At 39.6% G+C, this 23,972-nt stretch overlaps 2 protein-coding genes across 6 annotated transcripts in view; one reads left to right on the top strand and one right to left on the bottom strand.

The window, feature by feature from the left end:
- elmod1 (ELMO/CED-12 domain containing 1) overlaps positions 1-6,736 on the bottom strand; it is a 38,845-nt gene extending 32,109 nt beyond the window's left edge. The window contains exon 1 of the mRNA XM_078222049.1: positions 6,657-6,736. The gene's annotated coding sequence lies outside the window, so the exon portion shown is untranslated. The remainder of the gene's footprint in view (positions 1-6,656) is intronic.
- Positions 6,737-6,781: 45 nt separating this feature from the next.
- alkbh8 (alkB homolog 8, tRNA methyltransferase) overlaps positions 6,782-23,972 on the top strand; it is a 42,226-nt gene continuing 25,035 nt past the window's right edge. The window contains exons 1-7 of one of the 5 annotated variants that reach the window (XM_078222044.1): positions 6,782-6,948; positions 7,240-7,416; positions 9,599-9,839; positions 12,597-12,728; positions 13,650-13,745; positions 16,267-16,371; positions 16,831-16,901. In XM_078222044.1, coding sequence (XP_078078170.1) covers positions 9,695-9,839; positions 12,597-12,728; positions 13,650-13,745; positions 16,267-16,371; positions 16,831-16,901 — 549 coding nt within the window. In that variant the 5' untranslated portion in view covers positions 6,782-6,948; positions 7,240-7,416; positions 9,599-9,694. The remainder of the gene's footprint in view (positions 6,949-7,239; positions 7,417-9,598; positions 9,840-12,596; positions 12,729-13,649; positions 13,746-16,266; positions 16,372-16,830; positions 16,902-23,972) is intronic. The other 4 variants (XM_078222047.1, XM_078222048.1, XM_078222042.1 and 1 more) reach the window with 4 other exon arrangements.

Below are 23,972 nucleotides of genomic sequence, written 5' to 3'. Positions count from 1 at the left end.
GTAGGCATATATAAGTTTGAAATAGATAAAGGAATAGGTTGTTGCTTCAAGTTCCATTTTACTGGAAACTGCTTTGCATTTTGTTTCCCTAGAAACAAAGCGAATGTTCTTAGGTAATGGCAGCTATGCTGAACGAGCGGCCACAGCTGGATAAATGCATAAACAAATAGCTATAGTACAAAGCTGTGCTAAACTTTTTTTTTATCTTGCTAAATTAGGAATGTAAATTGATCAGTTTGTGGAAGCAGAATAAAAGTTACTTTAGTAATCACTGATTTAGAGTTTTCTAAGAAACAAGTATACTGGATTGAATGACAATTTATGAACTTGTTAACAGGTCTTCTGAATAGTTTTAGACATAAATAACCAATAGTGGAACAGATTCAAATATAAAGAAATTTCTGCAAGCTAGGTTTGAAAGCCAGAGGTGGAATGTTTCTCGGAAGGATTGAATTGGCTAGGGGAAACAACGAGATAAAAAAAGGATGACGTAAGGCATATGCCCAATTGATCAATAGCAACATGCAAAGGCTCACATAGTTAATAACAGGTGAATGACATTAAAGGCATGGTTTTCAAATAGAGTTTAAAAAGGAGCTTGATATTTTGGAGGATAATAAAGCAAATCTTTAGAGGGTGAAAAGGCCTTGACAATAATATCCATCCAGGTCCAACCCTGAAAATGGGTACAAAGAAAAACACTGTGGGAGACCTTGGTGCAGCGGTGGTTGCGAGAACTCCTAAGGATGGATTCATGCTAATGCCCTTGGGCAATTTGAGAAGACTGAAGACATGAGGCACTCAAGAGATTATGAGAAAAGGGGAAAGAGGAGAAAGAAGTTATTTGCATGCTTGCCATCCTGCCCAATCTGCTTGTACTTACTGCTCATTACTGGTCGTATATCTAATTTAAAATATTTTATATAATTTGTTGCTTCTTAAATGAACTGTTTTAAACCACATTAGATCACAATTCTCTTGATTGGGTAATCAGTGACTCCTGGGCCAAATATTGCATAAGTCTTCAAAACAAAACAGTTTGATTGATGCTTCACTGTATTAATGTAATTGCAAATAAACAGCACCCTATAATCACAGCATGGTGGTTAGCACTGCTGCCTCACAGTACCAGGGACCCAGGTTCGATTCTGGCCTTGGGTGACTGTGTGGAGTTTTCATCTTCTCCCCGTTTGTGTGGTTTTCCTCCAAGCGCTCTGGTTTCTTCCCACAGTCCAAAGATGTGCAGGTTAGATGGGTTGGTGATGCTAAATTACCCCTTAATGTCCAAAGATGTGTAGGTTAGGTGGATTGGTCATGATCAATGCGTGGGGGTGTGGGCCTAAGTAGAGTGTTCTTTCAGAAGGTTGGTGCAGACTCGATGTTCCGAATAGCCTCCTTCTGCACTGCGGGTACCTATGGATTCTAAATTGTTGAATCCACAACCTTCTAACTCAGATGTTGAGTGATCTAGAGACTTTAGCACATAATCCAAGGGGGCACTTCAGCACAGTCAGTCCCTTCTGCCCGCTCATGTGGATGTAAAGATTCAAAGGCACCACTTGGAAGATCTAGGGAGGTGCCCTGTTGTCCAAGTTAATACTTATCCCTTAACCTAAACCATTTAAAAAAACAGTATCTGGTCTTTATTTGTTGTTTGTGGAAGCATGTTGTGAGCAAATTGGCTGCACTGTAAAGCAGATTCAGATAACCTGAGATTGCAAAAAGCATTAGAAAGAGGGGCAGAGTTGATCATATGACCTCTTGAACAATTGTTAAGTAAAATAATGGTTGATCTGATTGTGGCCTCAACTCTACTTCCCTGTAACCCTCGTTATCCCTGTAGTTCAAATATCTTCGATCACAGTCTCAGGTAAGTTCAATGACTCAGCCTCCAGAACTCTCGGAATAAAGAATTTGAAAGCTTCACAATCCTCAGACAAGAATTTCCTCCTCATCTTAAACAGGCAATCCCTTATTTTGAAACTATATTTCCTAATTCTAGATTTCCCCACAATGGGAATTCTCCTCTCACCTCCAACAAGAGCTAAATACTGGAAAACAACCAAAAACAGAAAATGCTGGAAATACTCAGCAGGTCTGGCAGCAGCTGTGGAGACAGAATGTTTCAGGCCAATGACCTTTTGTTAGAAAAGGAGAAGGAAAAATGGAAATGTAGTTGAAGCGTTTGTGGGAGCCAGTGGGTATTTGTGGATAGCCTATCCCATGACATTTAGACAGAGAAAGAGGAAGGGAAGAGTCAGATGTGGATCATGTGAAAGGAAGGTGGAAATTGGAAGCAAAGTTGATCATGTTAGTTTAGGGTGAGAGCAGAAGAGGGTCAATACAGTCATCAATGTACCAGAAACAGGTTATGGAGGGATTCCATGTATACCACAAAAAGATAACCATAACTAGGGCCCCTTCCATCTCTTTTATGTGTAAGAAGTTAGTTGAGTTAAAGAAGGCACCATTCAATATGAAGACAAATTCAGCCAGGCAGAGGAGGCACTCGAGGGTGGAGACTGGTTGGACCGCTGCTCGAAAAGCAGAGAGCCCCAAGCCTGCTCTGACAAGAGATAAAGGTTTAGAGAGATTAGACATCCATGGTGAAGAGGAGATGGTTTAGACTAGGAAACTGCTGAAGTGATGAAGGGCATCGGAAGAATCACCGATGTAGATAGTAAGAGACTGAACAAGGCGAATAAAAGGGGAGTGAAGATAGGAGGAAATAAGTTCAACAGTGCAAGAGCAGGCAAAAACTATTGGCCTATTAGGCAGTTTTGTTTGATATACTTAGCAAGGAGGTAGAAACAGACTATTCAGTGTTGGAAGACTAAGGTTGGAGGCCAAGGAGTGAAGATCTTCAAAGGAGATATGATCAGTGACAGTTCCAGATGTTCAGTGGTGGTGTCATTGTCCACGGGGAGATAGAATGAAATGTTTAAGAAAGTTGGTGCATCGCTTCTAATTGTTTTTGCTCTTGGATGGCAGCTGTTCATCATTCTGCCAATCACACCTGCTCCTGGCACATTTTATTTTTCTTTGGATGGAATTTAGTGCGAACCTACCAAAGCGAGTTTTGTGGTGGGAAGAATCATAGAATTGGGCCGAATGGGCAAGTAGATGTCCTGGTGGTGGAAATTGAAGGCTGGCAAGAAGGCAGCAAGGTGACAAACTCTCAACAATACAGCGGGAAGCTAATTTAGATAGGTAAGAAGATTAAGAAAGCAAGCTGCTGAACAGTATTATTTGTGGTTATCCAGTCTGCTGGGACAAGTGCAGAATTTGGGAATTCTGAAAAATTTCAACCAATGCATTCACTCTCACTGCAGCCACTTTTGAACCCTATAAGATGACAGCCATCAATTCCAGGAAATTTGTCAGCCTTTAGTCCCATTAGCTTTCCAAGTACTTTTTCCTTGAGTGAGTGGTTTTTTAAAGTTTCTCTCTCATCTTTTCCCCTGAATGTTGTACTATTTTTGGGATGTTTTTAATGTATTCTACCTCTGAAGCCATACACAAAAATACTTGTACAACATCTCTACAAATTTCTTGTTTTCCATTATTAAATCCCCAATCTCATTCTGTGAGTGACCATTGCTTACTTCAGCTTCTCGCTTCCTTTTTAAATGCTTGTAGCAGAAGTTTGTTTACTTTCATACTCTATTTTCTCCCATTTTTAAGTTATCCCTTACTGGTTTCTAAATTTTCCAAATCTTCTGGCAGGCCACTGTTTAGAACATTAAGACTTTTATTTTAATTTGATACCATCCTTAACTTCCTTAGTTAGTTTTTAAAAAAAATTAGTGTCTCAAGTAGGCTTACCTTAACAGTGCAATGAAGTTACCGTGAAAATCCCTAGTCGCCACAGTCCGACACCTGTTCGGATATACTGAGGGAGAATTTGACATGGTCAATGCACCTAACCAGTATATCTTTCAGATTGTGGAAAACCGGAGCACCCTGAGTAAACACACGGGGAAAATGTGCAGACTCTGCACAGACAGTGACGCAAGCCAGGAACTGAACCCGGGTCCCTGGTGCTGTGATGCAGCAGTGCTAACCACTGTGCCAAGGCTCAACTCGCCCAAAGAGTCTTTTTTTGATGGAATATATCTTTATTGAAAGTTATGAAATATCTCCTTAAATGTCCGTCACTACTTATCCACCACCTTAATTTTTAACCTATTTTCCCAGCCCATTGTTGCCAACTCTTTTCATAGCTTTAGAATTGCCTTTATTTAAGTTTAAGACACTTGTTTCAGACCCAAGTTTCTCATCCTCAAACTGAATGTAAAATTCTATGGTGATCTCTCTTCCCTAGAGGATCTATTTCTAGGAGATTAATTAATCCTGTGTGCAATTATGTAAATATTATCAGATCTAAAGTTGTCTGTTCAATGGTTAGTTGTTCAATGTATTATTCTAGGAAAATGTTCCAAATACAAAGAACAAAGAACAATACAGCACAGGAACAGGCCCTTCGGCCCTCCAAGCCCGCGCCGCTCCCCGGTCCAGGATTGAATCCTGAATCCAGGATCCCCGCCCAATTTTCCAGCCTATCTACATCCTAGTATCCTATCCACCGAGCTGTCCCTCACAGCTACGATTGCTACACAATAATCTCAACTTCAAGGATATCTTTGCAAATCTGATTAGTCCATTTAATCTGAATATTAAAGTTACCCATGCTTATTGCAGTACCTTTCTTATAAGTCCCCATTATTTTCTGATTTATATTCTGCCCTATAACATTGCTGCTTACTTATTTCCAATGTTACTTTATTGGAACTAATTTCCAATATTACTTATCTCCACCCAAACTAATTTAATATCTTCATTCTCTGAACCAAGATCATTTTTCACTACTGTACTGAAATAATCCTTTATTAATAGAACAATCCCATCTCCTTTTTCTTTCTGCTTATCCTTCTGAAGTGTATCCCTGAATATTCAGTTCCCAGCCTCAGTAATTTTGCAACTTTTTTTGAAAGCTCTCATCAGTTCTGTGATTTCTAATGGATTGCAATCTGGGAGAACAACAACAGCACACCCTCTGGGGAAGTATAGAATCAATGACAGCAGAAGTTCCACCAGCCTTCACTGGCACCTCAGTGGCATGAGCGATATTGTTTTATTGAAACTCTTCGCTAAAGGTGGACTAGATTATTTATCAGAAATCGAAACACTAGTACTCTGCAGAGTTGAACACATGATGTATTCATTTAAAAATATTTATGTTGAATCATCCATAAGTGCATCAACAGAAATCACTATGGACCAGGTTGTGCTGATAAAGTCCATAATTTTTAATCGCCATTGTAATAGACTCTCAAGTTTTAAGGTATTCACATACGAAGCAAGCTGTTCAATATGGCAATGAAACATAATAGGATAGATGGATAAACAGTATGCATGGTTTAAACATGCTTTCTTCACCTTGAATAATAAACCATAATACAGACGTTGTTTCTGGCATGTCACATCGCATTCACAGAAAGGTATTTACAAAACATATACATTTAAGGTTTTCAGAAATGAAGTACTAGAATTAAATTGCTATTTAGAATAAAATATCCTTATCTAACCCCTTTTAACGTGTGTCATGGGCTAAAATGATTAAGGCACGATTTCCGTTAGGCTAGATTTTTTTGGTTAACATAATTAGTTCCAATAAAAAAATTTTAAATCGCTAAAACCAAGGCACTATTTCCGTTAGGTTAAGATTAACATAATTAGTTCCACAAAATAAAAAGAAATTGTTAAGGCAGGATTTCCGTTAGGTTAAGATTTTTTTGCTTGAGACAATTAGTTCCAATGAAATAAAAACGCTAAAGGGGGATTTTTAAAAAGTGTTGATTCATTAAGAGATGTGCTCATTTTCTTAGCGATGCTAAATGGTGCTATCTGATGCTGCGGGGGATGCAGCCGACTTCCATTTGCTGCACCTCCCGGTGAACTGTTAGGTGAGGGAAGGAGGGAGGGAAGGGGCACGTAGCGCTGGCGGCCAGCCGCAGCATCGTACCGCAGTGGGGAGGAGGGGAGAAAAATACACGCTTCGTATTTAATAACATTTAATAAACGCAATCGATCCGGGAGTGTTTTCTCTCCTCGAGAAGATGGAGGTGATGGATGGATTGCCATTCCGAAATACACACACACAAAGAGCATCTCTGACCTGACCCAACCTGAGGGGGGGGGGGGGGGAAGAGAGGGATGTTCAAAACAAAACCCTCCACACACACACAGCCACATCTGGGGCTTTGTTTCCAGCATTCGTTCACTTATTTATTAAATAAATCATTCATTTAATCGCCATCCGATTTTATATGGAAATAAAGAACGGTAAACCCTCACTGCTCTCTGGGGTTTTTTTTTTACAGAAACCGTTTCCACATCAAATATTTGTGGTTAATAGCCGGGATTGTGGGCGGGACGGGAAGACCCGGGAGCAGCGACACAGGCCGGAGGGGGATTCAATAATAAATCCGCTGCTGTCCTCAGCATCCATCCATCTCCGAGCTCAGGATGCGCCGGGCGCTCCGGCACCCAGAGCCAGAGTCTTTATCTTTTTTTTAAAACTATGAATCTTTCTGTGCCCGTTATTATATTCACACACACACCTCCCCTGCTGTGACTGGAAGCCGCTCACTCACCTGGCCGGAGTGCTGTGAGGCCGGGGCCGGGATGATGAGGAGCACCGCAGGCAGCTGCTGACGCTGTTACCATGACACGGGCTGCGGTACCGGAAGTACAGGCAGCGGCGGCCGGAAGTCGGCTCCCCCCGCTCGAGCGGACACCGGCAGCAGCAACAACAACATGGCGGCGCCCGGCTGCAGCAACGCCAAGTTGTCCAAAGAGCGGAAAAAGTTACTGAGGAAACAGGTGAAAGCCCGACACAGCCTCCTGAAGCAAGACGGCATCGCGACCGCGTCCGCACCGACTAAAGTCAGTTTGCTTTCTCTGTGTTTCTCTCATGTTCCGCACGCATGAGGACAGCCTCAACCGGGAGCTTGGGTTCATGTCACTCTATCTGTAACCCCCACGACTTGCCTGGACTTGCAAAATCTCACTAACTTTCCTGTCTGGAGACAATACACATCTCTTTAACCTGTGCTTAGTGCTTCCTCCACTCACATTGTCTGTACCTTTAAGACTTGATTAGCTGTAAAGACTCACATTCCAATTATTATCCATGTAAATTGAGTTTGTGTCTTTGTGTGCCCTGTTTGTGATCAGAACTCCCACCCGCCTGACGAAGGAAGAGCCAGTTCTGGAAGCTAGTGGCGTTTGCTACAAATAACATAGATAAGATGCAAGACTGGGCAGAGAAGTGGCAGATGGACTTCAACCCAGATAAGTGTGTGGTGGTTCATTTTGGCAAGTCGAATAGGATGGAAGAATATAATATTAAGGGTAAGACGCTTGGCAGTGTGGAAGAACAGAGGGATCTTGGGGTCTGGGTTCATAGGACGCTCAAAACAGGTAGAGGCTGTGGTTAAGAAGGCGTCGCAGGTAGAGGCTGTGGTTAAGAAGGCGTATGGAATACTGGCCTTCATCAATAGAATTGAGTTTAGAAATCAGGAGATAATGCTGCAGCTGTATAGGACCCTGGTCAGACCCCACCTGGAGTACTGTGCCCAGTTCATGTCGCCTCATTACAGAAAGGATGTGGAAGCCATAGAATGGGTGCAGAGGAGATTTACAAGGATGTTGCTGGGATTAAGTGGTATGCCTTATGAGGATAGGTTGAGAGAGCTAGGTCTATTCTCCTTGGAGAGGCGAAGGATGAGAGGTGACCTGATAGAAGTGTATAAGATATTGAGAGGTATTGATAGAGTGGATTCTCAGAGGCTTTTACCCAGGGCTGAAATGGTTGTCACAAGAGGCCACAGGTTTAGGGTGCTGGGGAGTAGATATAGAGGAGATGTTAGGGGTAAGTTTTTCACTCAGAGGGTGGTGGGTGCGTGGAATCGGCTGCCGGTAGTGGTGGTGGAAGTGGATTCGATTGAGTCTTTTAAGAGACTTATGGATAGGTTCATGGAGGTTAGTAAGATAGAGGGTTATAGATGAGCCTCGAAGGAAGGAAATTGTTCGGCGCAACTTGTGGGCCGAAGGGCCTGTTTGTGCTATAGCTTTTCTATGTTCTATGTTCTAAATAAACCTGTTGGACTTTAACCTGGTGTTGTGAGATTTCTTACTGTGTTCTCTCTCAACAACAGTGGCTGCTTTCGCCGGGGGAGGGGGGGGGGTGTGATTTGGGACATCTGTTGGGAACAGTTTCTGTACAAAATGTACTGTCATCTGAGAATTTAAATATTTATGAACTTAATTAATGTCAGTCAGGACGTCACTCCATATCCTTTACCCACTTCTTCGATGTCACACCCCAGCAAACACCTGCTGTTTCCTTCCTTTGAGTCTTTATCTACACTTTAAATTCTCATTACTTCCAGTTTCTGTAGCAATCATTCAATTTTGGCCCATCCATAAGGGTCTGGTACGTACAGGGTAATTATAGGACCGAGTACAATACCGCTCACACTGATGTAAAGGCACATGAAGACCCTAGGGACAGTGTGGTTGTTGAACAGAGACATGTTAAGATTTACACATGGAGCTAACTCCTTGCCTGTATCCTTTACGGTATTATATATGTGTATCGTTACAAACAGTTAATAAAGATTTGTTAACATAAAGAAGACTACAAACATTTTTAGATAGATATATTCTGTGAACCAACACCCTTCCAATATCCATCACACCTGTTTCTCTTCTATTAACTTGTGCTGTCTCAGTTGTGTCATGTACTGCCCATTCCAATTATTCCTCATTTATCTGACCAATGATGAGTCATCTGTCAAGTCCAGTATGAGGCATTCATCCTCAAATCCCTTCTCGTTTATTTGACCATGCAAATTCCGATACCCACCTTTATCCAACTGATCAATAGATATTTATCACAACTCTGTTGTACTCAAATGTATACGGGTGGCATGGTAGCACAGTGGTTAGCACTGCTGCTTCACAGCTCCAGGGACCTGGGTTCGATTCCCGGCTTGGGGGGAGTTTGCACATTCTCCTCGTGTCTGTGTGGGTTTCCTCCGGGTGCTTTGGTTTCCTCCCACCGTCCAAAGATGTGTGGGTTAGGTTGATTGGCCGTGCCAAAATTGCCCCTTTCGTGTCCTGAGATGCGTAGATTAGAGGGATTAGTGGGTAAATATGTAGGGATATGGGGGTAGGGCCTGGGTGGGATTGTGGTCGGTGCAGACTTGATGGGCCAAATGGCCTCTTTCTGCACTGTAGGGTTTCTATGATTCCTATGATACCACTTACAATCTTTGGTAGATTCTAATGGTCTAGAATACTTGCAACTTTTAGCACAATCTCAGAATTTAAGATGTTTGACTACAATGGCCATATAGTTGGAACTTGAAAAAGTGTTACTTTAATATTCATACTGATTTTAGCAAAGAATTTAATTTTTAACTTGCTAATTTTATAAAGCACACGTAATGCCAGTAGAAACTTTATAGCTGCCGATCTTTAATGTTTGCTATAATTTCTGGTGTAACATCTCTTGTCTTGTTCTTATTAGCACTTGGTTATAGCCAATGGTGGTCTGGGCAATGGTGTCAACCGACAGCAGCTGAATGAAGTACTACAAAAGTTTGGAACAGTTGAGACCCTTCTGATGCTTCCTCATAAACCACACGCATTTGCAACATATAGTACAATTCAAGAAGCTAGGGAGGCATACAATGCTCTTAATGGACGAAACATAAAGACGACTGAAGATACGCAACCTATCATTTTATATCTGAACTTTGTGGAGGAAGGCAAGTTCATTTTCATTTTTGTGATTTTCATGAGTACTGAACTGTAAAACTCAACAGTCTATTGTCAGTCTTATGTTCTTCAATTTATTGTAAAGAATTTATTAAAGATTACAAAGCACGGGACTACCTCCAAGAGAAACCAGCCCTCATTCATACCCTCCAATCTCCAATACTGCAAAATACAGATAGCTACCTACAGCTGGCATGTCTTGCATACAATCTTGCTGTAAAACATGTAGCCAGATAAGAACATAAGGAGTAGCTGCAGCGAAGATCTTGCGGCCCATTGAGCCTACCCTGCCATTCAATATGATCATGGCTGATCTTGGGCTTCGACTGCACTTTCCCATCCCTCACTGTACCGCCTCCAATGCATGTATATCGTTCCTTAAATATGGGGATCAAAATTGCACACCAGTATTCAAGTTGTGGTCTCACCAAATCTCCGTACAAGCAAAACTTCTTTATTTTTGTAATCCAATTCCCTTGCAATAAAGAGCAAAATGCCATTTGCTTTTTTAATTGCGTGCTGTGCCTGCATGCTAGCTTTTTGTGTTCTTTGCACGACTATAGCCAAATTTCTTTGAATATTAACATTTACGAGTTTCAGACCTTTTATAAAATATTCTGTTTCTTATTCTTGCAATCTGGAATATTTTGAACAGTGTTGGTATCCTTATTCAAGGAGAGATGTCAATATGTTATAAGCAGTTCAGAGAAGGTTTACTAAACTGCTTCCAGAAATGGGTGGGTTGTCTTACGAGAAGAAAGGTTGGAGATTTTCAGTTTGTGTCCACTGGAGTTCAGAAGAGTAAGAGGCGACTTGATCGAAACATTTAAGATCCTGAAGGGTATTGACAAGGTGGATGTGGAGAGGTTGTTTCCTCTTCTCAGAGAATTAACAATTATGGGTCGCTGTTTAAAAATAAGGGGTTGTTCATTTAAGACAGAGATTAGGAGATTTTTTCTCTGAGGGTTGAAAGTCTCTGGAACTTTTCTTCAAAAAGGGCCATCCAGACTCAAAACACTGGCTCTATTCTCTCTCCACAGATTCTGTCAGACTAGCTGAGATTTTCCAGCATGTTATGTTTCTGGTTCTCTTTCCTACCTATATCATTGGTAACAATGTACACCATGGAACTGGATCCTTTCCCTCTCCGCGTTCCTCTCCGACCTAGAGGAGATGTCCTTAACCCTGCATTGGGCAGGAAACCGAGACTTTGACTCACTCTTTTAGCTGCAGAGAGCATCTTCTATTCACCTAACTATACTGTCCCCTACTACAGTTGCATTACTTTTTACCCCATACCCCTCACCTCCTTGAATGGCCCCCTGCACCATGTTACCGTGGTCAGTTTGCTCATCCACCCTGCAGACCCTGCCCTCATTCACACAGGTTGCCAGAACCTTGAACCTGTTGGACAATTGCAGGGGCTCAGTTCTCCATTTATACCTTCTGTATTCCCATACATTACCTCAATCATGGTCAGACTCTCCAGTCCCTGACCACACGCCACATCTGAAGTAATGTCCAGGTAACTTTCCGCAAACCTGATGCATTGCATTGTCTGAATCTTGGACTCCAACTCATCAACTCTGAACTGATGTCCCTCAAGCTAAAGACACTTGCTGCAAATATTGTCAATCATACAGGTGTCTACCAGATCCTGCATGCTACAATTGCAACACATCACTTGCCTTGCCATCTTTATTGTGTTTTATTTAATTAATAGGGTTTCAAGTTTAGGAATAACTTACAACTGTTATATGTAGTTATATAAAATTACTTAACTCGAATTAAAAATGGTCAGAGCATTTTTTAAGAAATTCAAATAATAACAAGGCTTTTTGTTTTTAAACTGGCCTTTAAAGTTAGTGCATTACATAACACTCATAACATTTTATATACTGGCTGTGAATCCAGCCAAAAGTCACTTGACAGCTATGGGTCAGGAAATAGCAGTCACAAAATATGGATGTAATATTAATTGGTTGGTTTAGTGGTGTGATGGCTATTCTATAAATTCATTAATTCAGGTTTACTTCACCATTATAAAAATGCTCTCATAGAATTTGTATCACCGAATCATTACAAAAATATATGTAACTAAAATAAATTATATTGATTTTATTTCCCTCTTGCTCCCCTCTGGAGCAGTGTGCCAGTTAGTAATTAGATGTGACCTCAACAAGTACAGTGGGACAACAATTAATTAAAACTGTCCTGCATAAAAGCAATCTGGCTTCAAAGATAGTGGTACAGCAATCAATTGATCAATAAATTTGCCATCTGCGCTTTAGCATGACCACACAATTAACTGGTCCCAACTCTGGAGTAAAAAGGAACAACCGACTAGTAATGCAATAAAATAGTAATACTATTTTTCTCAAGGGTAGCTCTGTTATCTCAAGCACGTAAAGATAACGGACTCCAGCGGTTTCCAATGTTCATCAACAAAAACCAGAAAGGTGCCCAGCCTTGTCTCACAGCAGAGCTGCCAGGTCATTGCATATATTCTCCTGAATATTGATTCTGCTCAATTTATCCCCTTCCTTTCTTTTTTTTGTTCCTCACAGCTGAAGTACTCTTAGGGTCCAACTAATGTTTAGCCTTTCAGGAATCTTGTTTTGAAAACTAATATTGGCACAGTTGTTCACCTGTTTGCATTTGTCAACAACTGGAATGTATTAAGAAAATTTGTGCTAATTAAGCAATTTTAGTTGAAAAATAAAACTCTTTTAATATATTTTTTAAAGTTGTTAGCAATGACATTCCTCCGTTGAGTCTACCACTAGGCCTTCTGGTAGTTGAAGACATGATTTCTCCTGAATATGAGAAGAGGCTTTTGGCATTTGCAGATGAAAGCCCAAATACAGCAATGGAAAATGGTGAGTGGTACAGAGAAAAGACAATGATTTAGAATCATTGAAATAATGGCCAATTTCAAGTTTATGCCTCTTCTAACCATTTGTCTATTCATTTTAAAATGTAAGGCAAAGGTGTATTGCTTGATAAGTTATTGCTATTTCATAATCTGATCTGTAGGCTATAATATTTCTGCTGATAGCATGACCCACCCTACACAACATAGGATCATTAGGAACAGGAGCAGGCAATTAAACTATTGGGCCCGCTTTGCCATTCAACTTGATCATTATTGATCGGCGTCTCAGCTCCCATTTTTCTGCCTTTGCTCCAGTCTGCAGCAGATTATGAAAAGGCAGACGAGTGACTTGTATTTTGAAGCAGAAAATGGGAAAAGTACATTTCTTTGAAGTGATGTACCTGCCCTGCATCTAATGAGGTGATTTTGATCAGTAATCTCCCATGGAAAATAGCATGAACTAATCTCCTGTGTTTCTGTGAGTAGTCCATTAATACACGAGTATGCTATTGTGTGTTTAGTTGAACACTTTTAATACCATCCTACATTTATTATTTTAGACCATAGTTTGTAATACAAAATGGCCAAGTAATCATGCCCAAATGATTTCGATATGATTCTGAATGGAAAATCATGTGCAGTGATTGTAGTAAAAGGGATCAAAACAGATGGCTGATGGCATTTAAATTAATATTGGTTTGCTCTGCACTTTGTTAGTAGATTTACTTTTATCCCCAGGCAGCTGCTTCTAAATTGTGAATCTTTTCCATTTTTCCCATGATTTAATACTTCTTTAAACAACATGGAATATGACAGTATAAAATGATACAACTTTTATAAACCTTGTTAAATGAATGCTACATCTTGCATCAGAAGTCAGTCTTTAAGGTAATTTCTGTAATTTTGTCTTTTCTGATTTTCGTAGCCCAGAAATCTCTGAAACATCGACGAGTAAAGCACTATGGCTATGAATTTCGTTATGACAACAATAAAGTAGACAAGGATAAGCCTCTACCAGGAGGTATATTAGATCCTGTATGGAATTATGAGTGTTTGGATTGTAAGCAATTGCAGAAAATATCAGAAACAAATATTTTCTGTATTGCGATGTGAATGAAACTTGTCAATTTAATTCAAATAATTTTTGTCTGTGCATGAATTTAACAGACTAATCGTTTGGCATTAGAAAACATAAGAGTTTTGAATTTTATTGTCCATGTTAAGCAGCTGTCTTGACAATGTTCTTCCCTCTTAAGATGGAAGGGAAGGTCGATCTCTTCTGCTACAAGATGTTCAGTTACTAGGAAATATACCAGAACTGCTTGGGAAGAGGAGGTTCTTTTTTTACAATTTGTTTCAAAATCAATTTGAAACTTGATTGGTCAATATTAATTCACTTAATTAAATCAGACCTTTGAACCAGCTGGTGAAGAAGGAGACCAGAAGTTGATCATTACTCAATTTTAAATTTATTCACAAAATTAGACAATAGAAATGTGTAGTTTTACAATCCCCATAGAGACCAAAATCTTTTAAAAAGAAGTTTGAACTTCTAGTTAATTGCTGAAACTTGTAAGTTTCAAGATTTTTACTGTAGCAGACTAAATGTGGCTGATGTAGGCGACTTATACTTTAAAGTAAAGAAAACTTTTTTCCTTTTACTTTTAACAGCTAAAAAAACAACTTCACAGGTACACTTTACACTGTCCCTTATATAGTATTCAACTTCTCCTGGATCCAGTCCAAAGTAGCTCCCGAGGGTATACCTCTATTCCTTTCCCAGCCTGGTAACTTGGAAAGGTAAAGTAGCCATAGTCCCAGATGACCATAAGAGGAGAGCTGACATGATTTAACCCGAGGAACTTGTAACCCCAGAACTCTCTTTCACAGCAAGAGATTTTCCTGGAGGTTTTCCCTCTGGCGCAAGTTAGATGAATCTTCTAGCCTCATTTGAACTCCTTACGAATTTGGTCTGTTCAGTCTGAGCGTGAGTGCCTTCCTGAGAACTCATATTTGTAGTAGCTCCTAATTTGACGACTAACCATCAGTATCAATAAGTGTCTCTTTTTCTACTCTTTGAGCAAGCAATAATGAAAATTAACAAATTGACAGCTCCTTCAAGAGGTACTGTAACTAAAAACAAAAGCTTCAACTGAAACTTAGCAAATTAAATTAAAATGTCATTCCCAGGGTTGGTGATGCATTCCAATCCCTGAGGCACTCACTGGCTGCAGAAGGCCGCATCCTCCTCCAGGCACACCTGGGGCAGAAATATAACCGTGGAAGAAGGATGTGTCTCTTTATACTCCTTTCAGTGTGACAGTGAAACAAATAAACTAATTAACACCCCTTAAAAGGGAACTGTAACAAAATCAAAAACTTTAACAGAAACATAAATTAAATGAAAATAACATTCTTGGGACTGATAGAAGCATGGAAACTAGAAGCAGGAGTTTGCCATTCGGCGCTTCGACCCTGCTCCGCCATTCATTTTGATCATGGCTGATCATCAAATTCAATATCCTGATCCCCCCCTTCCTCCCATATCCCTTCATCCCTTTCGCCCCAAGAGCTATATCTAATTTCTTCTTGAAATCAGACAATGTTTTGGCCTCAACTACACTCTGTGATAGTGAGGACATTCACCACCCTCTGGGTGAAGAAATTTCTCCTCACCGCAGTTTTAAAGGATTTACCCCTTATCCTCAAACTATGAGGATGATGATGCACACCAGCCCCTGTGGCATCCACCAGTCATGGAAGGCCTCAAATGAACATGGCATACTCCCTCTCCAAGGATACCCAGGTGTAGATGTAACCATGAAAGAGGGGAATGTCTTTTTATAATGTCCATAGAATCATAGAAACCCTACAGTACAGTAGGAGGCCATTCGGCCCATCGAGTCTGCACCGACCACAATCCCACCCAGGCCCTACCCCCATATCCCTACATATTTTACCCGCTAATCCCTCTAATCTACGCATCCCAGGACACTAAGGGGCAATTTTAGCATGGCCAATCAACCTAACCCGCACATCTTTGGACCGTGAATCTTTGGGGCACTATGTCGTTTTCATGTGTTGGGTGAACGTGATAACTACTACACTACAGAAATACAGCGAGTCTCTCTTTGTCCACAAGTCATTGTCCAATGAGTGGCCCCCACCTGTAGACACAACCATCATTTATACAAGTAATAAGGTTAAGGAATCCATGAGTGTCCATCATAAATTATAAATGAAGTAAGCGAGCAGTTTCAAGCTGAAGATTTTTTTGGAATTCTAGAAATGACAATCTTTGATCATCCAAATTTTGGAACATTGATTTATTTTCACACCTCCAATGTATAAAGTTAGCTGCTTGCTTTAGCTTGATCTTAGGAACAGCGGAACCACAGTTCCCAGAGATAATTTGATTATTTCTGCCTCTATCTATACTATTCAAACCTACTCTAGACATTTATTTTGTTGCTTTCAGTGCAAAGTTATAAATATTCAAACATTTTGGATAATTTTTGTTTTGTTTCTTTTATTTGATTTAGGTCTTCCTGAAATTTGTGATGAATTTTTAGACCAATGCATGGAAAAAGGATATGCAAAATTTAAACCTGATCAACTTACCATAAATCAATACGAGCCTGGACAAGGTGAAGGAAACTTAACTCTTTTAGTAGTAATTTAAGATGTTATTACAAGCCTGGGTCAGACAATTAATGTACGCTAGAAGACACTGGTAGAATCTCTTGTGTTACCTAAACACAAGTTTTGTCGACGTATGATTTTGTGTCTTATTCTGCGAAAAAGGACATGGCTTACTTTCAACTTTTTGATATAACTATAAATGATATAAACCCAACTTTTCCTGAGTGACAAAGTATAATTTTATATTGTAGTACAGGTACTTAGATATGGAATTGATTAATGTATGTGGTTATCTGATTTTAGAACCTTCTGATTATACTGCATTGGTATCAAGGTTGACTTTTCAGTGAATGTGTAGTTTTATTTTGCATTTTCCAGCAAAAAACATCAAATATCAAAATGGTGATTGGTTTTAAATGAGCAAAGTTAATAGTTTATAATTTTATTTGCCCTTACTTTGACAGGGATTCCTCCCCACATTGACACTCATTCACCATTTGAGGATGGGATCATCTGTCTGAGCCTTGGAGCAGAGGTAGATTCAGTTTTGTGTCCTCAGTAGCAAAAAGAAAGGTTGAAATCCTTAGCTTCAATTATAGAATGTCTTGCATAACAAAAGCAGTTGTAATGAAAATCTGGTTTCAACAACTAACTTTGTTTTAAGACTAGGATATTGGTACAGAAATTACTTACACTGCTCGTGCTCTTAACAATTGACCTGTTTGTATCCTGAGAGCTGTGAGAGTTTATCTGGTGTTCTCAGTACTGTGACATTATCACAAGAATGTTTTTGATTCGAGTCTCTGCTTTCTTTTAGAGTGCTTAAGATGCACATGTACCACAACCAAAGTGTTGGTGTGATGCAAAACTGCAAACTCACTAATACCACAGCTATATTGTAAATGTAACTTAAATCAGACCCGAACAGGTTTTAGAGGAAAATGGAGAGAGATTCTCCAGTGCAGTGATTTCCCCCTTTGCTTGTCCTGGATTGGAACAAAAGTTCAGCATTGGGGCAAAACCAAAACTAATGCTAAGCATTTAATGTAGATGTATCCTCTCTCACTTGCTCAAAAATTCTGCATCTTCGTAGGTAGAATGATGGATTTGGGTACTACCCCATGAACAAGATGTAATTCTAGGCTGTCAGCAAGAATATGTTGATGCAGCATCAGGATAAAAGCAGCTTGAGGGGAGCACAAATTTTAAAATGCATACCTAAAGTTAGTTCAATTTGGTTGCAAAGTCGTATTTGCTGAAAAAAGATTAGATAGCTTTTATGTAGTATAATGCGACATTTATTTCCAACGGTAATCTCATTGAAACATACAAGCTTCTGGAAGTGCTTGACAGGGTAACACAGTTGTTTCACTTGACTGGGGAATATAGACATGGTACACATTAAGGGTAAGGGGTTTATCATTTAGGACTGCAATGAAGAGAAATTTCTTAACTGTTAGGGTTGTGAATCTTTGGAGTTTTCTATCCCAGAGGGTTGTGGATGCTCCATTGTTGAATATATTGAAGGCTGAGTTAACTAAATTTTTGATTTCTCAGAGAATACTTGCATTAGCTCCCGCACATATATGACACCACAGGCAATTTCCACTGTCTTTCCAAATTGGCCTTTTAGTAGAATCTATTTAGTAGAATCTATTTAGTAGAATTATTTTGGCATTTGAGACACATTCACCAGTAGCCATAATCCTTCCAAAGTCCCTGCACATGGTTACCACTGACAAGGCACACATCCATAAACCCTCTCACTTAGGTCACAACAGTCCTAATGGCATATAATCCTCAGACTCCTTTTTCTGATCCCTTTAAACAGTCTGGTGTGCTCTGGCACAACTTCGACAGCAACAGAACCAATCTTGGTTGTTTCTTTCCTGTGTTCCCAGGACGCAGGGGTGGCAACTGTTGATTTGAAGGTTATCTGTACCACTTCAACATCATCACTTGAGTTTTCTTTGGAGGGCAGCTGTTCTTTAAGACTGAGCCTAATATTTTGAATATCTAATTCATGGTTCATCTTAATATTTTGTGACTGTGTTTCGTTCTGGGAAGATTGTTGTTTTTAAAGTTTATTTATTAGTCACAACTAAGGCTAACAATACTGCAATGAAGTTACTGTGAAATTCCCCTAGTCGCCACACTGTAGCGCCTGTTCATCTGTTAATGTAAGTTAATTAAAATGCTTATCTTTAGTGATTGCCAGATAACTGAAGAGACGACAGTTTACTTGATTACCCATGTTTGTTTAATAGAGTCAGAATAGAAGAGATGAAGCTATAAAATAGGAGGTTGGTTTACTTAATTAGAGAAATTGTGATTGAGGAATAATTAGCTTAAAAGGTCTGTTTGAGGATAGCCCAGAACAAGTCCAAAGATGTGCGGGCTAGGTTGATTGGCCATTCTAAATTGCCCCTTAGTGTCCCAGGATGCATAGGTTAGAGGGATTAGTGGGTAAATATGTAGGGATATGGAGATGGGGCCTGGGTAGGACTGTGGTTGGTACAGCCTCGATGGGCCGAATGGCCTCTTTCTGCACTGTAGGATTCTATGATTCTATGTTGTCATGGAAATAGGTGGCATTTAGAAAGGCTATCTGGTTTTTATTTGTCAGTGTGTTTGCTGGGAGAGGTTTAGTTGCAGTTTGGACGTTGTGTGGTTTGCAGCTCACTGAGAGCAGTTAGCCAAAATGAATAACAGGCAGACCTGTAAGCACTAACTTTATCGTGCACCATGTGGAAGGTGAGTGAGACCTAATCTTAGTTTGAATCTTATGAGGAACAGAAGCTGGACATTGCCTAGTTTGAATCTAATGGGAATCTAATGCAGCGACAGCGGAGTCTTAATGCAAAAGAAAGCAACCAGTGGGTCATCCTACAAGTATTGAGAAAGTTACCAGACTGTGGCCTCTACAGTCAAGAGAGGGTAAATTAAGGTTTACTTCTGAGAAAACGAGATAAGGAAAGTTTTGGGAGAACTGCAGCATACTTATGGATGGTCCCTACGAAAGTAAATAACTTTAAGATTGATATGTCTTATAATGCATGAAAAGCACCATATTAAAATAAATGATCGGTTCATTTTTTTCTGATATCTGAAGGATAAACGTTGGTTATTAGGATTGTCCTCCTTGGGGCAGAGGAGGTTGAGGACTGGTTGAGGGCCGACCTGATTGAAATGTACAAAATTGTGAGGGGCCCAGACAGATTAGTTACCCCCAGCAGAGAAGTCAGTTACCAAGGGGTACAGGTTTAAGGTGATTGGTAGAAGGATTAGAGGGGATGTTAGGCTAAATCTTTTTACCTACAAGGTGACAGGTTTCTCAAATTGATTGCGTGGTTTGGTGGTTGAGGCAGAAACCCTCAATTCATTTGAAAGGTACATGAATCTGCATCTGAAATACTGCAACCAGCAGTGCTATGGGTCCAGTGCTGGAAGATGGGTTTACAATGGGCGGCCAGCTTTTACAGCTGGTGCAGACATGATGGATTGAGTGGCCTCTTTCTATGCCGTAACTGTTCTATGGTTCTATTACACCTGGGTGTGCTACCCATGCTCTTTGGTACCATGTGATCTTTTGCATCTACTTGAGGCAGGCTGGGCCTTTGTTTATCTTACAGAAGCGCCTCAATCAGTACAACTCTCCCTCGGTACTGTATTGAACTGTCAGCCTATATTATGTGCTCAAATCTCTGGATTCAGCCTATAGGCTTCAACCCATGACCTTCTGGCTCAGAGATAGCAGTACTATTGCTACTACTATAGAGTATGTGAATGACAAAGGTTTAGTGTACAGATACAGCAAGTAATTAGGAATTGATTAGCAATGTTGTAATTTGCAGCAAGGGGAATGGGATATCAAAGTAAGTATATTTTGCTACAGTTGTACAGAGTATTGATGAGACCACATCTGGAGTACTGTGTATAGTTTTGGTCCTTATTTAAGAAAGCATATGAAAGCGTTAGAAGCAGTTCAGAGAATGTTCACATGACTGACAGCTGGAATGGAGGGTTTATGTTATGAGGAAAGGTTGAAAATGCTGGGCCTGCGTCCATTGGCTTTTAAAAGAATGATAGGTGAACTTATTGAAACAAAATCCTGATGGGACTTGACAGGGTGGAAGCTGAAAGGATGTTTCTCCTTGTGGGGGAGACTAGAACTATATGACACAGTTTAAACATGAAGGGTCTCACATTTAAGACGAAGATGCGGAGAATTATTTTCTGAAGTTTTGAGACTTTCGAACTGGTGGAGGCAAGGTCAATGAATATTTTTAAGGCAGAGGTAGATGGATTCTTGACTAATAAAGAAGTGAAAGGATATTGGGGAGAGGTGGGAATGTGGAGTTAAGTCCACACTCAAATCAATCATATTCAATGGTAGATCAGGCTTGAAGGGCCAAATGACCTGCTTCTGCTCCTAATTCATATGTTCGTATGACACTTAATGGTCAGATTAAAGATAGTTTCATTAAGTGTTTTATGGGTGGTAGTGTGTTCTTCTAAAAAATAGGAATGTTAGAAATACGCAGCAGGTCAGGAAGCATCTGTGGGGAGGAAAACAAGAGTTAACATTTCAGGTCTGTGACCTTTCATCAGAATCTCATGTATTGGTAAGTTAGCTCAGTATTAGTTTTATTACTTCATCAATATCAAGAACTCTAATGTAAAGAATCTGCTAAATCATTTTTATTTTGAGTCATTAGCCTGATCTAAAGTTAACATACCTTTTTTGTGTAGCTGATTTGCAATAAATTGAACTGTAATTCGGACTGATGTTTTAAGTATTTTATCATTGAATGAATGAGTTATTCTTGCTCTTCTAAACAGTTTCCCACACTTGTGGATAAAAACTGTAGAATTTGCACTTGTACAAGCTAAATTCTTTAAGCAAGTGGTGCTAAAATGCTGCAGACTGGTAGGAAATAGGTTTTTATATTGAGTTTATTACATTTTAAGCTTTCAGTTTCAGCTGTATCAAAGTTTTTGTACTCAGAAAAGTGAGGTTATGGAAATTAAAATGTGTGTTGCCTTCTGCTGATCTTGCACACCACTTGTTGCCTGGTTATTAGTGAGCTTAATGCCTGAGCTCTGTGAGCAGGTGGCATGCTATATTTTTTGCTAGGGGGAAGTGTGTGTGAGTTGAAAAGAAGAGCAAGTGAAAATTATAACTTGGGAGGTGATTGGTGGGGTGAGGAATAGTATTTTCTTTACAATATTCTGTGTCACAATTTTACGAAGGAATATGTCTGTATTGAGAGAAGAGTAATTGACAATAGATTGAAATTTCTTACATCTGGATACTTAGGATATTATGCAGTCTGATTAAAGTTGAAAAATGTCTTTGATCAACATTAGTTCTTTTTTGCACTTCTAAACTTTATATTTTAATAAATTGATTTAAAGACTGTAATTAACTGCAGGTATTTGTGAATTTTCTTTTATTCTTTGTGATATCTTGGTTTCACTTATTCCCTAAATGAACATGTATACTTGAACTGATACTGTTTTCTGAAATATAAATAGGAAGAAGGTCTTGATTCAGTGTTGGAATTCTTGGTCTGGACACCAAGCTTATTGCTAACACGGAGATAAGATAGCATGGAAAATGCACTTTGGCACCCAACTGATTAGAAAAAACAAGCAGCATATTTTCCTCCATTCAATGCAAATCCATAATTACTAATTCACATTGTATAGTTTTTGCAGTAGAGGAAGTTTGAAACATAGTTTACAGTTAACTGAAGATCTTATTTTGATTGCAGTACAATAACCAGTAGTAGTCACTTTTATCAACTTTTGCATAACCAGTGTCCATTAAAGTATGCAAAGCCATATAGAAAGACATGTGCTGGATTTGGAATGTACTGAATGGTCACTTGATGGCCACAGATGTGTTGCTAAATTTGTTGATCTGAAATTAGTGTGCAAATATCAAACAGAACTATGTTAAAGCTGTTGTGATCTCAATAAAGAGTTACTCAGAGTCACTGGCATGTGACTAATTTGAAAGGAAACGTGAGCACAAGGGTGAATTGATGTATTTATCCAGTTGAACTTGATTTCTTTTCCCCTGAAACCTTACGCAATACTTGTCCCCAAAGAAGTGTAAGCACAATATAACATTATTTGTTAATGCTGTATGTGTGTTTCTGTGGGGAGAAGAAATGTCTGAGTGAAATGTCAGTCCTTCAAATCCAATTGAAATTTAGTTTTTATGAAAAAATATTTTTTTATTGGAGTGGAGTAATGATATAACAGAACATTTCAAAAAGACAAGATTAAAAACAATGAATGAAGATTTAAAAATTATGATAAAAATTGCCTAAATTGAAATTCAGAACTGATCAATTAGCACTTCTTTTACCTTGGCCCACAAGCAATATTGGAAAGGTGCTTATCTTCTGGATCCAGCAGTCTTTGTTTCCCCTTAGCTGCTGAGCTTGCCTATGCCTGGGAAACTCCGTTGCCAGGGTTAAACCAATATTGGAGAGAAAGTGTGAGGCTTGCAGTGTTGTTAAATATTTAAAGAATGACCCACCTTCTGGGAATGGATTAATCACCTGCCCCATCCTCCCTCCGCTAAAACTAAAAGTGGATGTGTGGGAGGGGTGTTGATTGTTGGTTTGAAATTTTTAACAAATTAACATTCCGAAGACCCAAACTCATCAAAGGCTACAGGGAAAGGTGGCAGGATGGGGTTGGGAAACTTATTAGCCATGATAAAATGGCAGAGCAGACTTGATGGGCCGAATGGCCTAATTCTGCTCCTATATCTTTTAGTTTTATGTTTGAGAGTTGAAATTCCCCCACAGTTACGGATGCAACTCTTGTCCATTTCCAGCAATAACTTAGCTTGCTTTTGATTTCACATATTATTTAATTCCAACATCTTTTGTATTTTTAATTCCAAAAGTTTGGTCAAAGTTTTGATTAGGATGGGGAGGGAGGTAGAGCGCAGATAGGTTTTGGAAGAAATTCCATTGGATAGGGTCCTACACAGTTAAGGCACAGCCATAAATAATGAGTGAAGTTAAGAGATGAACAGGAGGCCAGATTAGGAAAAGAGTTTTTTTGATGGTGTGTTTGTAAGGCTGGGGAAAGTTACAGAGATGGAAAAAAGAATCTGATCACCTGGTTGAGAATTTTAATTCTGAGGCTTTTGAGGGACCGGAAACCAATGTCGGTCAGCAAAGATAGTGGAGGAAATCGCGGGATAGACTTGTCATGATGCACAAGTAGAAGAGGTAGGTCAGCAGAGGCAGCGAAACAGATTATTTCAATCTTCATGACAAAGGAAACCGTGAGCCCCTTGCACCTGTTAAGCGGGCAGGAGGTAAGGAAGATGTTGTGAGATGGTTGGTATAATCTTAGATCCAAAATGAGGAGACATAGATGTAATTAGTTACTGGAAGAATTTTTTTTCTGTTTTCTGTGTCCATCCCTTCATCAATTGTAACACCTCTAGATGTTGGATTACCACAAATCTTCCCAGTTCTAACAAAGCCAATCCCTATCCATTAAACTTCAATAAGGAAAGCGGGGATGTAAAGAGCAAAAATTCAGCGTGCAGAGTGGGGCATAAGGAGTGAGC

Source organism: Mustelus asterias, chromosome 10 (assembly GCF_964213995.1).
Source record: "Mustelus asterias chromosome 10, sMusAst1.hap1.1, whole genome shotgun sequence".
Lineage (NCBI taxonomy): Eukaryota > Metazoa > Chordata > Chondrichthyes > Carcharhiniformes > Triakidae > Mustelus > Mustelus asterias.
This window is presented reverse-complemented; position numbering and strand designations above follow the sequence as displayed.